This window comes from Pseudophryne corroboree, chromosome 3 (assembly GCF_028390025.1).
Source record: "Pseudophryne corroboree isolate aPseCor3 chromosome 3, aPseCor3.hap2, whole genome shotgun sequence".
NCBI lineage: Eukaryota > Metazoa > Chordata > Amphibia > Anura > Myobatrachidae > Pseudophryne > Pseudophryne corroboree.
The window spans coordinates 737564076-737582206 of record NC_086446.1 but is presented as its reverse complement, the minus strand read 5'-3'; the positions used below and the strand labels follow the sequence as shown (position 1 = coordinate 737582206).

Genomic DNA, 18131 nt, shown 5'->3' with positions numbered 1-18131 from the left:
GTAAATTCTTATTTTCTCTAACGTCCTAAGTGGATGCTGGGGACTCCGTAAGGACCATGGGGATTATACCAAAGCTCCCAAACGGGCGGGAGAGTGCGGATGACTCTGCAGCACCAAATGAGAGAACTCCAGGTCCTCCTCAGCCAGGGTATCAAATTTGTAGAATTTTACAAACGTATTTGCTCCTGACCAAGTAGCTGCTCGGCAAAGTTGTAAAGCCGAGACCCCTCGGGCAGCCGCCCAAGATGAGCCCACCTTCCTTGTGGAATGGGCTTTTACAGATTTTGGCTGTGGCAGGCCTGCCACAGAATGTGCAAGCTGAATTGTACTACAAATCCAACGAGCAATAGTCTGCTTAGAAGCAGGAGCACCCAGCTTGTTGGGTGCATACAGAATAAACAACGAGTCAGATTTTCTGACTCCAGCCGTCCTGGAAACCTATATTTCCAGGGCTCTGACAACATCCAGCAACTTGGAGTCCTCCAAGTCCCTAGTAGCCGCAGGCACCACAATAGGTTGATTCAGGTGAAACGCTGAAAACCACCTTAGGGAGAAACTGAGGACAAGTCCTCAATTCCGCCCTGTCCGAATGGAAAATCAGATGAGGGCTTTTACAGGATAAAGCCGCCAATTCTGACACGCACCTGGCCCAGGCCAGGGCCAACAGCATGACCACTTTCCATGTGAGATATTTTAACTCCACATATTTAAGTGGTTCAAACCAATGTGACTTTTGGAACCCAAAAACTACATTTAGATCCCAAGGTGCCACTGGAGGCACAAAAGGAGGCTGTATATACAGTATCCCTTTCACAAACGTCTGAACTTCAGGGACTGAAGCTAGTTCTTTTTGGAAGAAAATTGACAGGGCCGAAATTTGAACCTTAATGGACCTCCATTTCAGGCCCATAGACACTCCTGTTTGCAGGAAATGTAGGAATCGACCTAGTTGAAAATTCCTCCGTCGGGGCCTTACTGGCCTCGCACCACGCAACATATTTTCGCCAAATGCGGTGATAATGTTTTGCGGTTATATCTTTCCTGGCTTTGATCAGGATAGGGATGACTTCATCCGGAATGCCTTTTTCCTTCAGGATCCGGCGTTCAACCGCCCTGCCGTTAAACGCAGCCGCGGTAAGTCTTGGAACAGACAGGGTCCTTGCTGGAGCAGGTCCCTTCTTAGAGGTAGAGGCCACGGATCCTCCGTGAGCATCTCTTGAAGTTCCGGTTACCAAGTCCTTCTTGGCCAATCCGGAGCCACGAATATAGTGCTTACTCCTCTCCATCTTATAATTCTCAGTACCTTGGTTATGAGAGGCAGAGGAGGGAACACATACACTGACTGGTACACCCACTGTGTTACCAGAGCGTCTACAGCTATTGCCTGAGGGTCCCTTGACCTGGCGCAATACTTGTCGAGTTTTATAAACATGTGGAAGACTTCTGGGTGAAGTCCCCACTCTCCCGGGTGGAGGTCGTCCACTCCCGGAATGAATACTGCTGACAGTGCTATCACATGATTTTCCGCCCAGCGAAGAATCCTTGCAGCTTCTGCCATTGCCCTTCTGCTTCTTGTGTCACCCTGTCTGTTTACGTGGGTGACTGCCGTGATGTTGTCCGAATGGATCAACTCCGGGTGACCTTGAAGCAGAGGTCTTGCTGAGCTTAGAGCATTGTAAATGGCCCTTAGCTTCAGGATATTTATGTGAAGTGATGTCTCCAGGCTTGACCATAAGCTCTGGAAATTCCTTCCCTGTGTGACTGCTCCCCAGCCTCGCAGGCTGGCATCCGTGGTCACCAGGACCCAGTCCTGAATGTGCGGCCCTCTAGAAGATGAGCACTCTGCAACCACCACAGGAGAGACACCCTTGTGCTTGGTGACAGGGTTATCCGCTGATGCATCTGAAGATGCGACCCGGACCATTTGTCCAGCAGGTCCCACTGGAAAGTTCTTGCGTGGAATCTGCCGCATGGGATTGCTTCATAGGAAGCCACCATTTTTCCCAGAACCATCTCATTGATGTACTGAGACTTGGCTCGGTTATAGGAGGTTCCCGACTAGCTCGGATAACTCCCTGACTTTCTCCTCCGGGAGAAACACCTTTTTCTGAACTGTGTCCAGGATCATCCCTAAGAACAGAAGACGAGTCGTCGGAATCAGCTGCGATTTTGGAATATTGAGAATTCAATCGTGCTGCCGCAACACTACCTGAGATAGCGCTACACCGACCTCCAACTGTTCCCTGGATCTTACCCTTATCAGGGAATCGTCCAAGTAAGGGATAACTAAAATTTCCTTCCTTCGAAGGAGTATCATCATTTCGGCCATTACCTTGGTAAAGACCCGGGGTGCCGTGGACCATCCATACGGCAGCGTCTGAAACGGATAGTGACAGTTCTGTACCATAAACCTGAGGTACCCTTGGTGAGAAGGGTAAATTTGGACATGAAGGTAAGCATCCTTGATGTCCCGAGACATCTTGAATTTGAACCTCTGTATGTAAGTGTTCAAAGATTTTAGATTTAGAATCGGTCTCACCGAGCCGTCCGGCTTCGGTACCACAACAGTGTGGAATAATACCCCGTTCCCTGTTGCAGGAGGGGTACCTTGATTATCACCTGCTGGGAATACAGCTTGTGAATGGCTTCCAAAACTGTCTCCCTGTCAGGAGACGACATCGGTAAAGCCGACTTTAGGAAACGGCGAGGGGGAGACGTCTCGAATTCCAATTTGTACCCCTGAGATATCACCTGAAGGATCCAGGGGTCTACTTGCGAGTGAGCCCACTGCGCGCTGAAATTCATTGAGACGGGCCCCCACTGTGCCTGATTCTGCTTGTAAAGCCCCAGCGTCATACTGAGGGCTTGGCAGAGGCGGGAGAGGGTTTCTGTTCCTGGGAACTGGCTGATTTCTGCAGCCTTTTTCCTCTCCCTCTGTCACGGGGCAGAAATGAGGAACCTTTTGCCCGCTTGCCCACGAAAAGACTGCGCCTGATAATACGGCGTCTTCTCATGTTGAGAGGCGACCTGGGGTACAAACGTGGATTTCCCAGCTGTTGCCGTGGCCACCAGGTCTGAAAGACCGACCCCAAATAACTCCTCCCCTTAATAAGGCAATACTTCCAAATGCCGTTTGGAATCCGCATCACCTGACCACTGTCGTGTCCATAACCCTCTACTGGTAGAAATGGACAACGCACTTAGACTTGATGCCAGTCGGCAAATATTCCGCTGTGCATCACGCATATATAGAAATGCATCTTTTAAATGCTCTATAGGCAATAATATACTGTCCCTATTCTAGGGTATCAATATTTTCAGTCAGGGAATCCGACCACGCCAACCCAGCACTGCACATCCAGGCTGAGGCGATTGCTGGTCGCAGTATAACACCAGTATGTGTGTAAATACCTTTTAGGATGCCCTCCTGCTTTCTATCAGCAGGATCCTTAAGGGCGGCCATCTCAGGAGAGGGTAGAGCCCTTGTTCTTACAAGCGTGTGAGCGCTTTATCCACCCTAGGGGGTGTTTCCCAACGCACCCTAACCTCTGGCGGGAAAGGATATAATGCCAATAACATTTTAGAAATTATCAGTTGTTATCGGGGGAAAACCACGCATCATCACACACCTCATTTAATTTCTCAGATTCAGGAAAACTACAGGTAGTTTTTCCTCACCGAACATAATACCCCTTTTTGGTGGTACTCGTATTATCAGAAATGTGTAAAACATTTTTCATTGCCTCAATCATGTAACGTGTGGCCCTACTGGAAGTCACATTTGTCTCTTCACCGTCGACACTGGAGTCAGTATCCGTGTCGGCGTCTATATCTGCCATCTGAGGTAACGGGCGCTTTAGAGCCCCTGACGGCCTATGAGACGTCTGGACAGGCACAAGCTGAGTAGCCGGCTGTCTCATGTCAACCACTGTCTTTTATACAGAGCTGACACTGTTACGTAATTCCTTCCAACAGTTCATCCACTCAGGTGTCGACCCCCTAGGGGGTGACATCACTATTACAGGCAATCTGCTCCGTCTCCACATCATTTTTCTCCTCATACATGTCGACACAAACGTACCGACATACAGCACACACACAGGGAATGCTCTGATAGAGGACAGGACCCCACTAGCCCTTTGGGGAGACAGAGGGAGAGTTTGCCAGCACACACCAGAGCGCTATATATATACAGGGATAACCTTATATAAGTGTTTTTCCCCTTATAGCTGCTGTATCTTTAATACTGCGCGTAATTAGTGCCCCCCCTCTCTTTTTTAACCCTTTCTGTAGTGTAGTGACTGCAGGGGAGAGCCAGGGAGCTTCCCTCCAACGGAGCTGTGAGGGAAAATGGCGCCAGTGTGCTGAGGAGATAGGCTCCGCCCCCTTATCGGCGGCCTTATCTCCCGTTTTTCTATGTATTTTGGCAGGGGTTAAATTCTTCCATATAGCCCAGGAGCTATATGTGATGCATTTTTTGCCATCCAAGGTGTTTTATTGAGTCTCAGGGCGCCCCCCCCCAGCGCCCTGCACCCTCAGTGACCGGAGTGTGAAGTGTGCTGAGAGCAATGGCGCACAGCTGCAGTGTTGTGCGCTACCTTGTTGAAGACAGGACGTCTTCTGCCGCCGATTTTCCGGACCTCTTCTGTCTTCTGGCTCTGTAAGGGGGCCGGCGGCGCGGCTCTGGGACCCATCCATGGCTGGGCCTGTGATCGTCCCTCTGGAGCTAATGTCCAGTAGCCTAAGAAGCCCAATCCACTCTGCACGCAGGTGAGTTCGCTTCTTCTCCCCTTAGTCCCTCGATGCAGTGAGCCTGTTGCCAGCAGGTCTCACTGAAAATAAAAAACCTAAAACTAAACTTTTCACTAAGCAGCTCAGGAGAGCCACCTAGTGTGCACCCTTCTCGTTCGGGCACAAAAATCTAACTGAGGCTTGGAGGAGGGTCATAGGGGGAGGAGCCAGTGCACACCAGGTAGTCCTAAAGCTTTTACTTTTGTGCCCAGTCTCCTGCGGAGCCGCTATTCCCCCCCATGGTCCTTACGGAGTCCCCAGCATCCACTTAGGACGTTAGAGAAATGTATTTACACCTCAGAGGATTATAAATATATATATTTATTACAAATGTCATATTAATGCTTTATTTATTTACACTTAACTGATATGCACCATTGAAATGTATATACAGTATATACACAGAAGTGGCCAGTGACTGAGGGAACATTCTAGAAAATCCTCTCACTCTTAGCTGTCAATCCACCAGTAGGTTATAGCCAGTGGGAGGAGCCTATCACACACTGCAGGGTATAAAAAAGCTGTCAGGTACAGGTGACAGCCAGTCTGGTGATCACTTCCTGGAGTACTAGTACTGTAAACAGTATATATATATATATATATATATATATATATATATATAGCTCATACAGTAAATGTGATACAGTGTACATACATTATTTACAGGGAGAGCTTTTCTCATCCATGTTGGGGGTATTAACAAGTTTGTAAACTATTGATCCTCCCTGGGATTCATAGGCACCTACAGTTACTACTGGACTTTGTCCTAATTAGCATTCACTGTATGTACAACTAGCATATTTGTAGGGAGCCACTGAGTCCTTGGGTTGGCCATAGTGATGGGGGTAGTTTCAAATTACCAATAGTTATTAAATACATTTTGTGTTGCATTGTCGATAATATATGCAAATATGACATATGACATCAGTTTTAAAATAAGAATTTACTTACCGATAATTCTATTTCTCGGAGTCCGTAGTGGATGCTGGGGTTCCTGAAAGGACCATGGGGAACAGCGGCTCCGCAGGAGACAGGGCACAAAAAAGCAAAGCTTCTACCAGATCAGGTGGTGTGCACTGGCTCCTCCCCCCATGACCCCCCTCCAGACTCCAGCCAGGTACTGTGCCCGGACGAGCGTACACAATAAGGGAGGCAATTTGAATCCCGGGTAAGACTCATACCAGCCACACCAATCACACCGTACAACTTGTGATCTAAACCCAGTTAACAGTATGATAACAGAAAGAGCCTCTTAAAGATGGCTCCTTAACAATATAACCCGAATTTGTTAACAATAACTATGTACAGTATTGCAGATAATCCGCACTTGGGATGGGCGCCCAGCATCCACTACGGACTCCGAGAAATAGAATTATCGGTAAGTAAATTCTTATTTTCTCTATCGTCCTAAGTGGATGCTGGGGTTCCTGAAAGGACCATGGGGATTATACCAAAGCTCCCAAACGGGCGGGAGAGTGCGGATGACTCTGCAGCACCGAATGAGAGAATTCCAAGTCCTCTTTTGCCAGGGTATCAAATTTGTAGAATTTTACAAACGTGTTTTCCCCCGACCACGTAGCTGCTCGGCAGAATTGTAATGCCGAGACCCCTCGGGCAGCCGCCCAAGATGAGCCCACCTTCCTTGTGGAATGGGCCTTAACAGATTTAGGCTGTGGCAGGCCTGCCACAGAATGAGCAAGTTGAATTGTGTTACAAATCCAACGAGCAATCGTCTGCTTAGAAGCAGGGGCACCCAACTTGTTGGGTGCATATAGTATCAACAGCGAGTCAGATTTTCTGACTTCAGCCGTCCTTGAAATGTATATTTTTAAGGCTCTGACAACGTCCAACAACTTGGAGTCCTCCAAGTCGCCAGTGGCCGCAGGCACCACAATAGGTTGGTTCAGGTGAAACGCTGATACCACCTTAGGGAGAAAATGCGGACGAGTCCTCAGTTCTGCCCTATCCGAATGGAAGATTAGATAAGGGCTTTTATAAGATAAAGCCGCCAATTCAGATACTCTCCTGGCGGAAGCCAGGGCCAGTAACATAGTCACTTTCCATGTGAGATATTTAAAATCCACCTTTTTCAATGGTTCAAACCAATGGGATTTGAGGAAATCTAAAACTACATTTAGATCCCACGGTGCCACCGGAGGCACCACAGGAGGCTGTATATGCAGTACTCCTTTAACAAAAGTCTGTACCTCAGGAACTGAGGCCAATTCTTTTTGGAAGAATATTGACAGGGCCGAAATTTGAACCTTAATAGATCTCAATTTGAGACCCATAGACAATCCTGATTGTAGGAATTGTAGGAAACGACCCAGTTGAAATTCCTCCGTCGGAACACTCCGATCCTCGCACCACGCGACATATTTTCGCCAAATGCGGTGATAATGTTTCGCGGTGACTTCCTTCCTTGCCTTAATCAAGGTAGGAATGACTTCTTCTGGAATGCCTTTCCCTTTTAGGATCTAGCGTTCAACCGCCATGCCGTCAAACGCAGCCGCGGTAAGTCTTGAAAGAGACAGGGACCCTGTTGTAGCAGGTCCCTTCTCAGAAGTAGAGGGCACGGGTCGTCCGTGACCAACTCTTGAAGTTCCGGGTACCAAGTCCTTCTTGGCCAATCCGGAGCCACTAGTATTGTTCTTACTCCTCTTCACCGTATAATCTTCAATACCTTTGGTATGAGAGGCAGAGGAGGAAACACATATACTGATTTGTACACCCAAGGTGTTACCAGTGCGTCCACAGCTATTGCCTGTGGATCTCTTGACCTGGCGCAATACTTGTCCAGTTTCTTGTTGAGGCGAGACGCCATCATGTCTACCATTGGTCTTTCCCAACAGTTTATTAGCATGTGGAAGACTTCTGGATGAAGACCCCACTCTCCCGGGTGAATATCGTGTCTGCTGAGGAAGTCTGCTTCCCAGTTGTCCACGCCCGGGAAGAACACTGCTGACAGTGCTATTACGTGATTCTCCGCCCAGCGAAGAATCTTGGCAGCTTCTGCCATTGCACTCCTGCTCCTTGTGCCGCCCTGTCTGTTTACATTGGCGACCGCCGTGATGTTGTCCGACTGAATCAACACCGGTTTTCCTTGCAGGAGTGGTTCCGCCTGGCTTAGAGCATTTTAGATTGCTCTTAGTACCAGAATGTTTATGTGAAGAGACTTTTCCAGGTTCGTCCATACCCCCTGGAAGTTTCTTCCTTGTGTGACTGCTCCCCAACCTCTCAGGCTGGCGTCCGTGGTCACCAGGATCAAATCCTGTATGCCGAATCTGCGGCCCTCCAATAGATGAGCCTTTTGCAACCACCACAGAAGATATACCCTTGTCCTTGGCGACAGGGTTATTCGCAGGTGCATCTGAGGATGCGACCCTGACCATTTGTCCAACAGATCCCTTTGGAAAATTCTTGCATGGAATCTGCCGAATGGAATTGCTTCGTAAAAAGCCACCATTTTTCCCAGGACTCTTGTGCATTGATGTACAGACACCTTTCCTGGTTTTAGGAGGTTCCTGACAGGTCGGATAACTCCTTGGCTTTTTCCTCGGGAAGAAAAACCTTTTTCTGAACCGTGTCCAGAATCATCCCTAGGAACAGCAGACGTATCGTCGGAAAACAGCTGCGATTCTTGGAATATTTAGAATCCAGTCGTGCCGTCGAAGAACTACTTTAGATAGTGCTCTTCCGACCTCCAACTGTTCTCTGGAACTTGCCCTTTTTAGGTCGTGCAAGTAAGGGATAATTTAGATGCCTTTTTTCTTTGAAGAAACATCTTTTCGGCCATTACCTTGGTAAAAAGGCCCGGGGTGCCGTGGATAATTCAAACGGCATCGTCTGAAACTGATATTGACAGTTCTGTACCACGAACCAGAGGTACCCTTGATGAGAAGGACAAAATTTGGACATGGAGGTAATCCTTGATGTCCAGGGACACCATATAGTCCCCTTTTTTCCGGTTCGCTATCACTGCTCTGAGTGACTTTATCTCGATTTGAACCTTTTATGTAAGTGTTCAAAACATTTTAGATTTAGACTATGTGTCACCAAGCCGTCTGGCTTCAGTACCACAATATAGTGTGGAAAAATAATACCCTTTTCCTTGTCGTAGGAGGGGTACTTTGATTATCACCTGCTGGATATACAGCTTGTGAATTGTTTCCAATGCTGCCTCCCTGTCGGAGGGAGCCGTTGGTAAAGCAGACTTCAGGAACCTGCGAGGAGAAGATGTCTCGACTCTCCAATCTTTACCCCTGGGATAATACTCGTACGATCTAGGGGTCAACTTGCGAGTGATCCCACTGCGCCCTGAGACTCTTGAGACTACCCCCCCACCTTGAGTCCGCTTGCACGGCCCCAGCGTCATGCTGAGGACTTGGCAGACGCGGTGGAGGGCTTCTTTTCCTGGGAAAGGGCTGCCTGCTGCAGTCTACTTCCCTTACCTCTATGTCTGGGCAGATATGACTGGCCTTTTGCCTGCATGCCCTCATGGGAAAGGAAAGATTGAGGCTGAAAAGACGGTGTCTTTTTTAGCTGAGATGTAACTTGGGGTAAAAAAGGTTGGATTTCCCAGCTGTTGCTGTGGTCCCCAGGTCCGATGGACCGACCCCCAAATAACTCCTTCCCTTTATACAGCAATACTTCCATCTGCCGTATGGGATCTGTATCACCTGACCACTGTCGTGTCCCTGACATCTTCTGGGAGATATGGACAACGCACTTATCTTGATGCCAGAGAGCAAATATCCCTCTGTGCATCTCACATACATATATATAGAATGCATCCTATTAAATGCTCTACATGAATAAAATATTTTCAGTCAGGGAATCCGACCAAGCCAACCCAGCACTGCATCTCCAGGCTGATGGCGATCGCTGGTCGCAGTATAACCACCGTATGTGTGTATATACTTTTTAGGATATTTTTCCAGCTTCCTATCAGCTGGCTCCTTGAGGGCGGCCGTATCTGGAGACGGTAACGCCACTTGATAAGCGTGTGAGCGCCTTATCACCCTAAGGGGTGTTTCCCAACGTACCCTAATTTCTGGCGGGAAAGGGTATAACGCCAATATTTGCTATCGGGGTAACCCTACGCATCATCACACACTTCATTTTATTTTATCTGATTCAGGAAAAACTACAGGTAGTTTTTTCACTCCCACATAATACCCTTTCTTGTGGTACTTGTAGTATCAGAAACACGTAACACCTCCTTCATTGCCCTTAACGTGTGGCCCTAATGAGAAATACGTTTGTTTATTCACCGTCGACACTGTATTCAGTGTCCGTGTCTGTGTCTGTGTCGACCGACTGAGGTAAATGGGCGTTTTTAAAACCCCTGACGGTGTTTCTGAGACGCCTGGACCGGTCCTAATAGATTGTCGGCCGTCTCATGTCGTCAACCGACCTTGCAGCGTGTTGACATTCTCACGTAATTCTCTAAATAAGCCATCCATTCCGGTGTCGACTCCCTAGAGAGTGACATCACCATTACAGGCAATTTCTCCGCCTCCTCACCAACATCGTCCTCATACATGTCGACACACACGTACCGACACACAGCACACACACCGGGAATGCTCTGACAGAGGACAGGACCCACTAGCCCTTTGGGGAGACAGAGGGAGAGTCTGCCAGCACACACCAAAAACGCTATAATTATATAGGGACAACCTTATATAAGTGTTTCTCCCTTATAGCATCTTTTATATATATACAATATCGCCAAAATCAGTGCCCCCCCTCTCTGTTTTAACCCTGTTTCTGTAGTGCAGTGCAGGGGAGAGCCTGGGAGCCTTCTCTCCAGCTTTTCTGTGAGAGAAAATGGCGCTGTGTGCTGAGGAGATAGGCCCCGCCCCTTTTTCGGCGGGCTCGTCTCCCGCTATTTTTGAAGTTAGGCAGGGGTTAAATATCTCCATATAGCCTCTGTGGGCTATATGTGAGGTATTTTTTGCCTCTAATAAGGTTTTTATTTGCCTCTCAGAGCGCCCCCCCCAGCGCTCTGCACCCTCAGTGACTGTTGTGTGAAGTGTGCTGAGAGGAAAATGGCGCACAGCTGCAGTGCTGTGCGCTACCTTAAGAAGACTGAGGAGTCTTCAGCCGCCGATTTTGGACCTCTTCTCTCTTCAGCGTCTGCAAGGGGGCCGGCGGCGCGGCTCCGGTGACCATCCAGGCTGTACCTGTGATCGTCCCTCTGGAGCTATTGTCCAGTAGCCAAGCAGCAAATCCACTCTGCACGCAGGTGAGTTCACTACTTCTCCCCTAAGTCCCTCGTTGCAGTGATCCTGTTGCCAGCAGGACTCACTGTAAAGTAAAAAACCTAAGCTAAACTTTCTCTAAGCAGCTCTTTAGGAGAGCCACCTAGATTGCACCCTTCTCGTTCGGGCACAAAATCTAACTGGAGTCTGGAGGGGGGTCATGGGGGGAGGAGCCAGTGCACACCACCTGATCTGGTAGAAGCTTTGCTTTTTTGTGCCCTGTCTCCTGCGGAGCCGCTGTTCCCCATGGTCCTTTCAGGAACCCCAGCATCCACTTAGGACGATAGAGAAAGAATGGATGCAAGAAATAAACTTACCTTCTGCTGATTCATCCAGGAGTGAGGTGTATGCGGTATCAGGGGTATTATTAAAGACATTAATTCATGTATTTGGGTTTCCCCAAGTAGGCCCAAATGGTGTAAGGGGTAGGTACACAAACATACTTGGGTGGAGGCACTGACATTAGATGTACAATACCCTCAGTTAAGGGTGGGTACATCCAAGACATTACTGAAAGCTAGAAGTCCTAAGTAAATGAACGGATTAGTCCCGTTAGAGGTTAAAACGGGGTTACAACAATATCAGGATTCAAGGCCTAGCTGACAAAACTAACTGGTGGCCGCACACATGGCGTCCTATCTTGCAGATGCATAAAGCATAGGGCAAACCATCTGTAAATCTCCCATATTGGCCTTATCCTCACGTCAACATGAGAACCTGGTGTAGAAAGGTGGATTTGTCACCTGATAAACCACCAATGAGAAAGGAGATGTTCCAAGTATCATCCCTTCCTGGCAGCCGCAATCCCCTCATAGATATCAGCATTCATGACGGTGCTTAGGGTGAAATATGCTGGATTGTAGTTGAATCCCAGGGAAACGCTGACAGTGTTAATATTTGCCTTACATTTGTGACCCTATTGATCTTATAGCTATTGATCTTATACAGGTCTTGTAGGAACTTAATAGAATCTTTAGGTATAGTGATGTTTATTGCTTGTCAAAAGCTCTTAACAGAGCCGTTTAACCCAAGACCTACCTACAGGTAGTGAACGTGCAGATATTCTGCCCTTTTTATATAGCTTTTAATACATTTTGGCAAGCAATTTCTCCAGCTCCCCCTTGCAAAGTTCCCTTCAGGGGGCATCATAAAGGCCTGAGCCATTACAACACTTCTGGTATTACAGGAAAAGGACACCCACCGAGAACAGTGTTACCATGTCGCTCACACATGCTCCTGCTACCACCCAGTCCCTCTCTCCCCACCAACAGAATGAGCTTGTTGTCTCAAGAAAATACCATAAGAGTTTAAATATAGATTTCCCTTTGTGTCTGTCTTTATGTTCCTATGAAAAGGTACCTGGTCTGTTGATAAATTCACAGTGGGCCAGACCCGCTATGTCCATCCTCTTCAGAAATAGGACCATGGACGTCAAATTCGATTCTTCTACTTTTGGAGTCAAGAAGGTTTTCATGTCTATCCGGGAAAATTCCTCAGAGTACAGACAGAAGACTTTACCTGCAGGGGGGAAAGTCAATCATTGGGGTCATTGCATAAAACTAGGTACACACTGGAGGGACAAGCAATCGTTCCGACATTAGAACAAATGCCCTTGAGCCCAGATTCTGTGTACACACTGGAACATGTTTTATGAAGGACGGAACAATCATGTTCCATCCTTCATTAGCATAAACAAGGTCGCTAGCCTGGATGTGCAGCACATCAAACTTAGCGTCCGTCTCTAGCGCGCAATCACCCGTACACACTGAGCCATGTAGATGATTTGTCTATATGAAAATGGTAAATCGGCCCAACAACGCTCCAGTGTGTACCCAGCTTCAGACACGGAGCACGGCGACAAGGGGAGTGGTAAGTGAGGTATTGTAGGCGGGGAGCTATCAGAAACAGGTGAATCGAGTGGCTGATTCAGTAACTATCCCGCCACTAATACACAATGTAAAGTGCTGAAGATAGTCGTACTATAGATAAAAAAAATATATATAAAAACACAATAATACAACAACAATAACAGGGACAAGGTAAACACTTTAACATACAAAGAAAATAATTGAGAACTACCCGGAGCTATTTAATAAACCAGCATTAGATACAGATCTATGGGAGGGATGTATAAAAATTTCTAAATAGGACATAATGAGGTATTGCCAATATCAACCAAACGGATTTGAGTTATACAGTATTTTTCTAGAAGGTACTAGATAAATGATAGCTAGATTCTGATTGGTTGCTACGGGCAATACCTCCACTTGTCCTCTTTAGAATGTTTCATACATCACCCCCCTATATACAATGTTAGCTCCTTAGTATTACCAAGTAATATGTAATACTACAGCACCTGTAATGCTTCATCGTAGAACCGGTAGCAGAGACAGAAATACAAAAATACAGCAGTAAGGACCCCGTTACGACTTATGCACACAGAGATAAAAGACCCCATCACAGCGCTGGACTAGTGATACAGTTTGCGGGAGGACATACTGTATATGAGGTAACCGTACTGCATATAATGGAACAACGATGTGTTGGACAAGAGGAACCGTCCAAAAACCAAGAATCTCAGTTCAATGTAAAAATGAAGATTTATCACAGCGCAGAGAGAGAGATAAAGTAGATAGACAAAGTATTAACCAATCAGCTTCTGTCATTTTTCAAACACAGCCTGTAACATGGCAAATAGAAGCTTTATTTCTCTCCAAGCTTTGGTAAATATCCCCCTAAAGAGGAGTAAGGCTGCACTGTAGAGATGCCATGCTATATTATAATACAAAGAACATTACATTAATGCAAATCAAACAGGAGGAGTATACTTTAGTGTACATTCTGCAGTGAAATACAATGGAGACATCACATAACATCACAGCTACAAGCCAATCATTTCACTAGAAAAGGTATGCTGAGGCAACAGAAGGCTTTCTTGGTTGGGAAGACTTAGTGTAATTAAAATGAACGTCCTACCCAAGGTTCTATATCTCCTCCAGGCACTCCCAGTTCATATTCCTAAAACTTGGTTTCGGGACTTACACAATGCAGTTAGAAAATTTGTCTGGGTGAACAAGAGGCCTTATTTCCAACATGCCATACTTTTCCACCGCATACACATGGTAGGCCTTCAGTTGTCCAATTTCTCATTGTATTACAATGCCTTTGTCCTTAATAGGATAATGGGTGGTCTCGATTATATGACACTCAACAATGGGTCCATATAGAGAGTGCCACCATACCCTCACCAATTGCTCTATATCCCTGGTGCTCAAAGCTCCCTACAATTTCTCATCCCACTATTGGCCCTACACTATTACGCTGGAATTTGTTACGGATCCTTCGGTATATATCCTCCAAATTCTCTCCTCTGACCCCATTGTTTAATTCTGACTTTCTCCTGGGTACATCCGGTCGGGGGTTTGATTCATGGAAACTGAAGGGGGTGACACGTGCCGGCCAGCTGGTGGAGGACAGGGAGATAATCCTTTTCCCTACCTTGCAGTGGAGATGGAGCCTTCCGCCATCAGAGATTTGGAAGTACCTTCAACTGAAGCACTTTGTATTGGGGAGTAAAGTTCGCTCTGATATTACTAGACCGCTGACAATTTTTGAGAGCATGTGCTTGGATTCCTCCCGTCCATCGCACGTCCTCTCGAAATGCTATAGATTCCCGATTGAAAATAAGTTCCCAGACCTCCCTAAATACACAAGAGATTGGGGACGGGACCTACAGATTGACCTAAAGGAGGGGCACTGGGAAAAAAGTTTTCAAACCACCTTCATTATCTCGATTAGTTACTCAGTGATTGAGACGCAATTCAAGGCTTTGTCACGCTGGTACAGGTGCCCCTCGACACTTGCAAAAAATAAGAATTTACTTACCGATAATTCTATTTCTCGGAGTCCGTAGTGGATGCTGGGGTTCCTGAAAGGACCATGGGGAATAGCGGCTCCGCAGGAGACAGGGCACAAAAAGTAAAGCTTTCCGATCAGGTGGTGTGCACTGGCTCCTCCCCCTATGACCCTCCTCCAAGCCTCAGTTAGGTACTGTGCCCGGACGAGCGTACACAATAAGGGAGGAATTTTGAATCCCGGGTAAGACTCATACCAGCCACACCAATCACACCGTACAACTTGTGATCAAACCCAGTTAACAGTATGATAACAGAGGAGCCTCTGAAAGATGGCTTCCTAAACAATAACCCGAATTAGTTAACAATAACTATGTACAATTATTGCAGATAATCCGCACTTGGGATGGGCGCCCAGCATCCACTACGGACTCCGAGAAATAGAATTATCGGTAAGTAAATTCTTATTTTCTCTATCGTCCTAGTGGATGCTGGGGTTCCTGAAAGGACCATGGGGATTATACCAAAGCTCCCAAACGGGCGGGAGAGTGCGGATGACTCTGCAGCACCGAATGAGAGAACTCCAGGTCCTCCTTAGCCAGAGTATCAAATTTGTAAAATTTTACAAACGTGTTCTCCCCTGACCACGTAGCTGCTCGGCAAAGTTGTAATGCCGAGACCCCTCGGGCAGCCGCCCAAGATGAGCCCACCTTCCTTGTGGAGTGGGCCTTTACAGATTTAGGCTGTGGCAGGCCTGCCACAGAATGTGCAAGTTGGATTGTGCTACAGATCCAACGAGCAATCGTCTGCTTAGACGCAGGAGCACCCATCTTGTTGGGTGCATACAATATAAACAAAGAGTCAGATTTTCTGACTCCAGCTGTCCTTGCAATATATATTTTTAATGCTCTGACAACGTCCAGTAACTTGGAGTCCTCCAAGTCACTTGTAGCCGCAGGCACTACAATAGGCTGGTTCAGATGAAATGCTGACACCACCTTAGGGAGAAAATGCGGACGAGTCCGCAGTTCTGCCCTGTCCGAATGGAAAATCAGATATGGGCTTTTGTAAGATAAAGCTGCCAGTTCTGACACTCTCCTGGCCGAAGCCAAGGCTAGTAACATGGTCACTTTCCATGTGAGATATTTTAAATCCACCTTTTTTAGTGGTTCAAACCAATGAGATTTTAGAAATTCCAAAACCACATTGAGATCCCACGGTGCCACTGGAGGCACCACAGGAGGCTGTATATGCAGCACTCCCTTAACAAAAGTCTGGACTTCAGGAACTGAAGCCAATTCTTTTTGAAAGAAAATCGACAGGGCCGAAATTTGAACCTTAATAGATCCCAATTTGAGACCCATAGACAATCCTGATTGCAGGAAATGTAGGAATCGACCCAGTTGAAATTCCTCCGTCGGAGCACTCCGATCCTCGCACCACGCAACATATCTTCGCCAAATGCGGTGATAGTGTTGCACGGTTACTTCCTTCCTTGCTTTAATCAAAGTAGGAATGACTTCTTCCGGCATGCCTTTTTCCTTTAGGATCCGGCGTTCAACCGCCATGCCGTCAAACGCAGCCGCGGTAAGTCTTGAAACAGACAGGGACCCTGCTGAAGCAAGTCCCTCCTTAGAGGTAGAGGCCACGGATCTTCCGTGATCATCTCTTGAAGTTCCGGGTACCAAGTCCTTCTTGGCCAATCCGGAACCACTAGTATCGTTCTTACGCCTCTTTGCCGTATAATTCTCAATACTTTTGGTATGAGAGGCAGAGGAGGAAACACATACACCGACTGGTACACCCAAGGCGTTACCAGCGCGTCCACAGCTATTGCCTGCGGATCTCTTGACCTGGCGCAATACCTGTCCAGTTTTTTGTTGAGGCGAGACGCCATCATGTCCACCATTGGTCTTTCCCAACGGGTTACCAGCATGTGGAAGACTTCCGGATGAAGTCCCCACTCTCCCGGGTGAAGGTCGTGTCTGCTGAGGAAGTCTGCTTCCCAGTTGTCCACTCCCGGGATGAACACTGCTGACAGTGCTATCACATGATTCTCTGCCCAGCGAAGAATCCTTGCAGCTTCTGCCATTGCACTCCTGCTTCTTGTGCCGCCCTGTCTGTTTACATGGGCGACTGCCGTGATGTTGTCCGACTGGATCAACACCGGTTTTCCTTGAAGCAGAGGTTCTGCCTGGCTTAGAGCATTGTAGATTGCTCTTAGTTCCAGAATGTTTATGTGAAGAGACGTTTCCAGGCTCGTCCACACTCCCTGGAAGTTTCTTCCTTGTGTGACTGCTCCCCAGCCTCTCAGGCTGGCGTCCGTGGTCACCAGGATCCAATTCTGTATGCCGAATCTGCGGCCCTCCAATAGATGAGCACTCTGCAACCACCACAGAAGAGATACCCTTGTCCTTGGAGACAGGGTTATCCGCTGGTGCATCTGAAGATGCGACCCTGACCATTTGTCCAACAGATCCCTCTGGAAAATTCGTGCATGGAATCTGCCGAATGGAATTGCTTCGTAAGAAGCCACCATTTTTCCCAGGACTCTTGTGCATTGATGTACAGACACCTTTCCTGGTTTTAGGAGGTTCCTGACAAGCTCGGATAACTCCTTGGCTTTTTCCTCCGGGAGAAAAACCTTTTTCTGAACCGTGTCCAGAATCATCCCTAGGAACAGCAGACGAGTTGTCGGCATTAACTGGGATTTTGGAATATTCAGAATCCAGCCGTGCTGTTTTAGCACTTCTTGAGACAGTGCTAATCCCATCTCTAGCTGTTCTCTGGACCTTGCCCTTATTAGGAGATCGTCCAAGTATGGGATAATTAATACGCCTTTTCTTCGAAGAAGAATCATCATCTCGGCCATTACCTTTGTAAAGACCCGAGGTGCCGTGGACAATCCGAACGGCAGCGTCTGAAACTGATAGTGACAGTTTTGTACAACGAACCTGAGGTACCCCTGGTGTGAGGGGTAAATTGGAACGTGGAGGTACGCATCCTTGATGTCCAAGGACACCATAAAGTCCCCTTCTTCCAGGTTCGCTATCACTGCTCTGAGTGACTCCATTTTGAACTTGAACTTCTTTATGTACAGGTTCAAGGACTTCAGATTTAGAATAGGTCTTACCGAGCCGTCCGGCTTCGGTACCACAAATAGAGTGGAATAATACCCCTTTCCCTGTTGTAGAAGAGGTACCTTGACTATCACCTGCTG

The 18131-nt window shown here is 47.3% G+C and overlaps 1 protein-coding gene across 5 annotated transcripts in view; it reads right to left on the bottom strand.

Moving 5' to 3' along the window:
• Nucleotides 1–18131, bottom strand: part of DHX32 (DEAH-box helicase 32 (putative)) — a 251606-nt gene that overhangs the window by 73046 nt on the left and 160429 nt on the right. For all 5 annotated transcript variants that reach the window (XM_063962228.1, XM_063962230.1, XM_063962229.1 and 2 more), the window contains exon 7: nt 12417–12575. In XM_063962228.1, coding sequence (XP_063818298.1) covers nt 12417–12575 — 159 coding nt within the window. The remainder of the gene's footprint in view (nt 1–12416; nt 12576–18131) is intronic.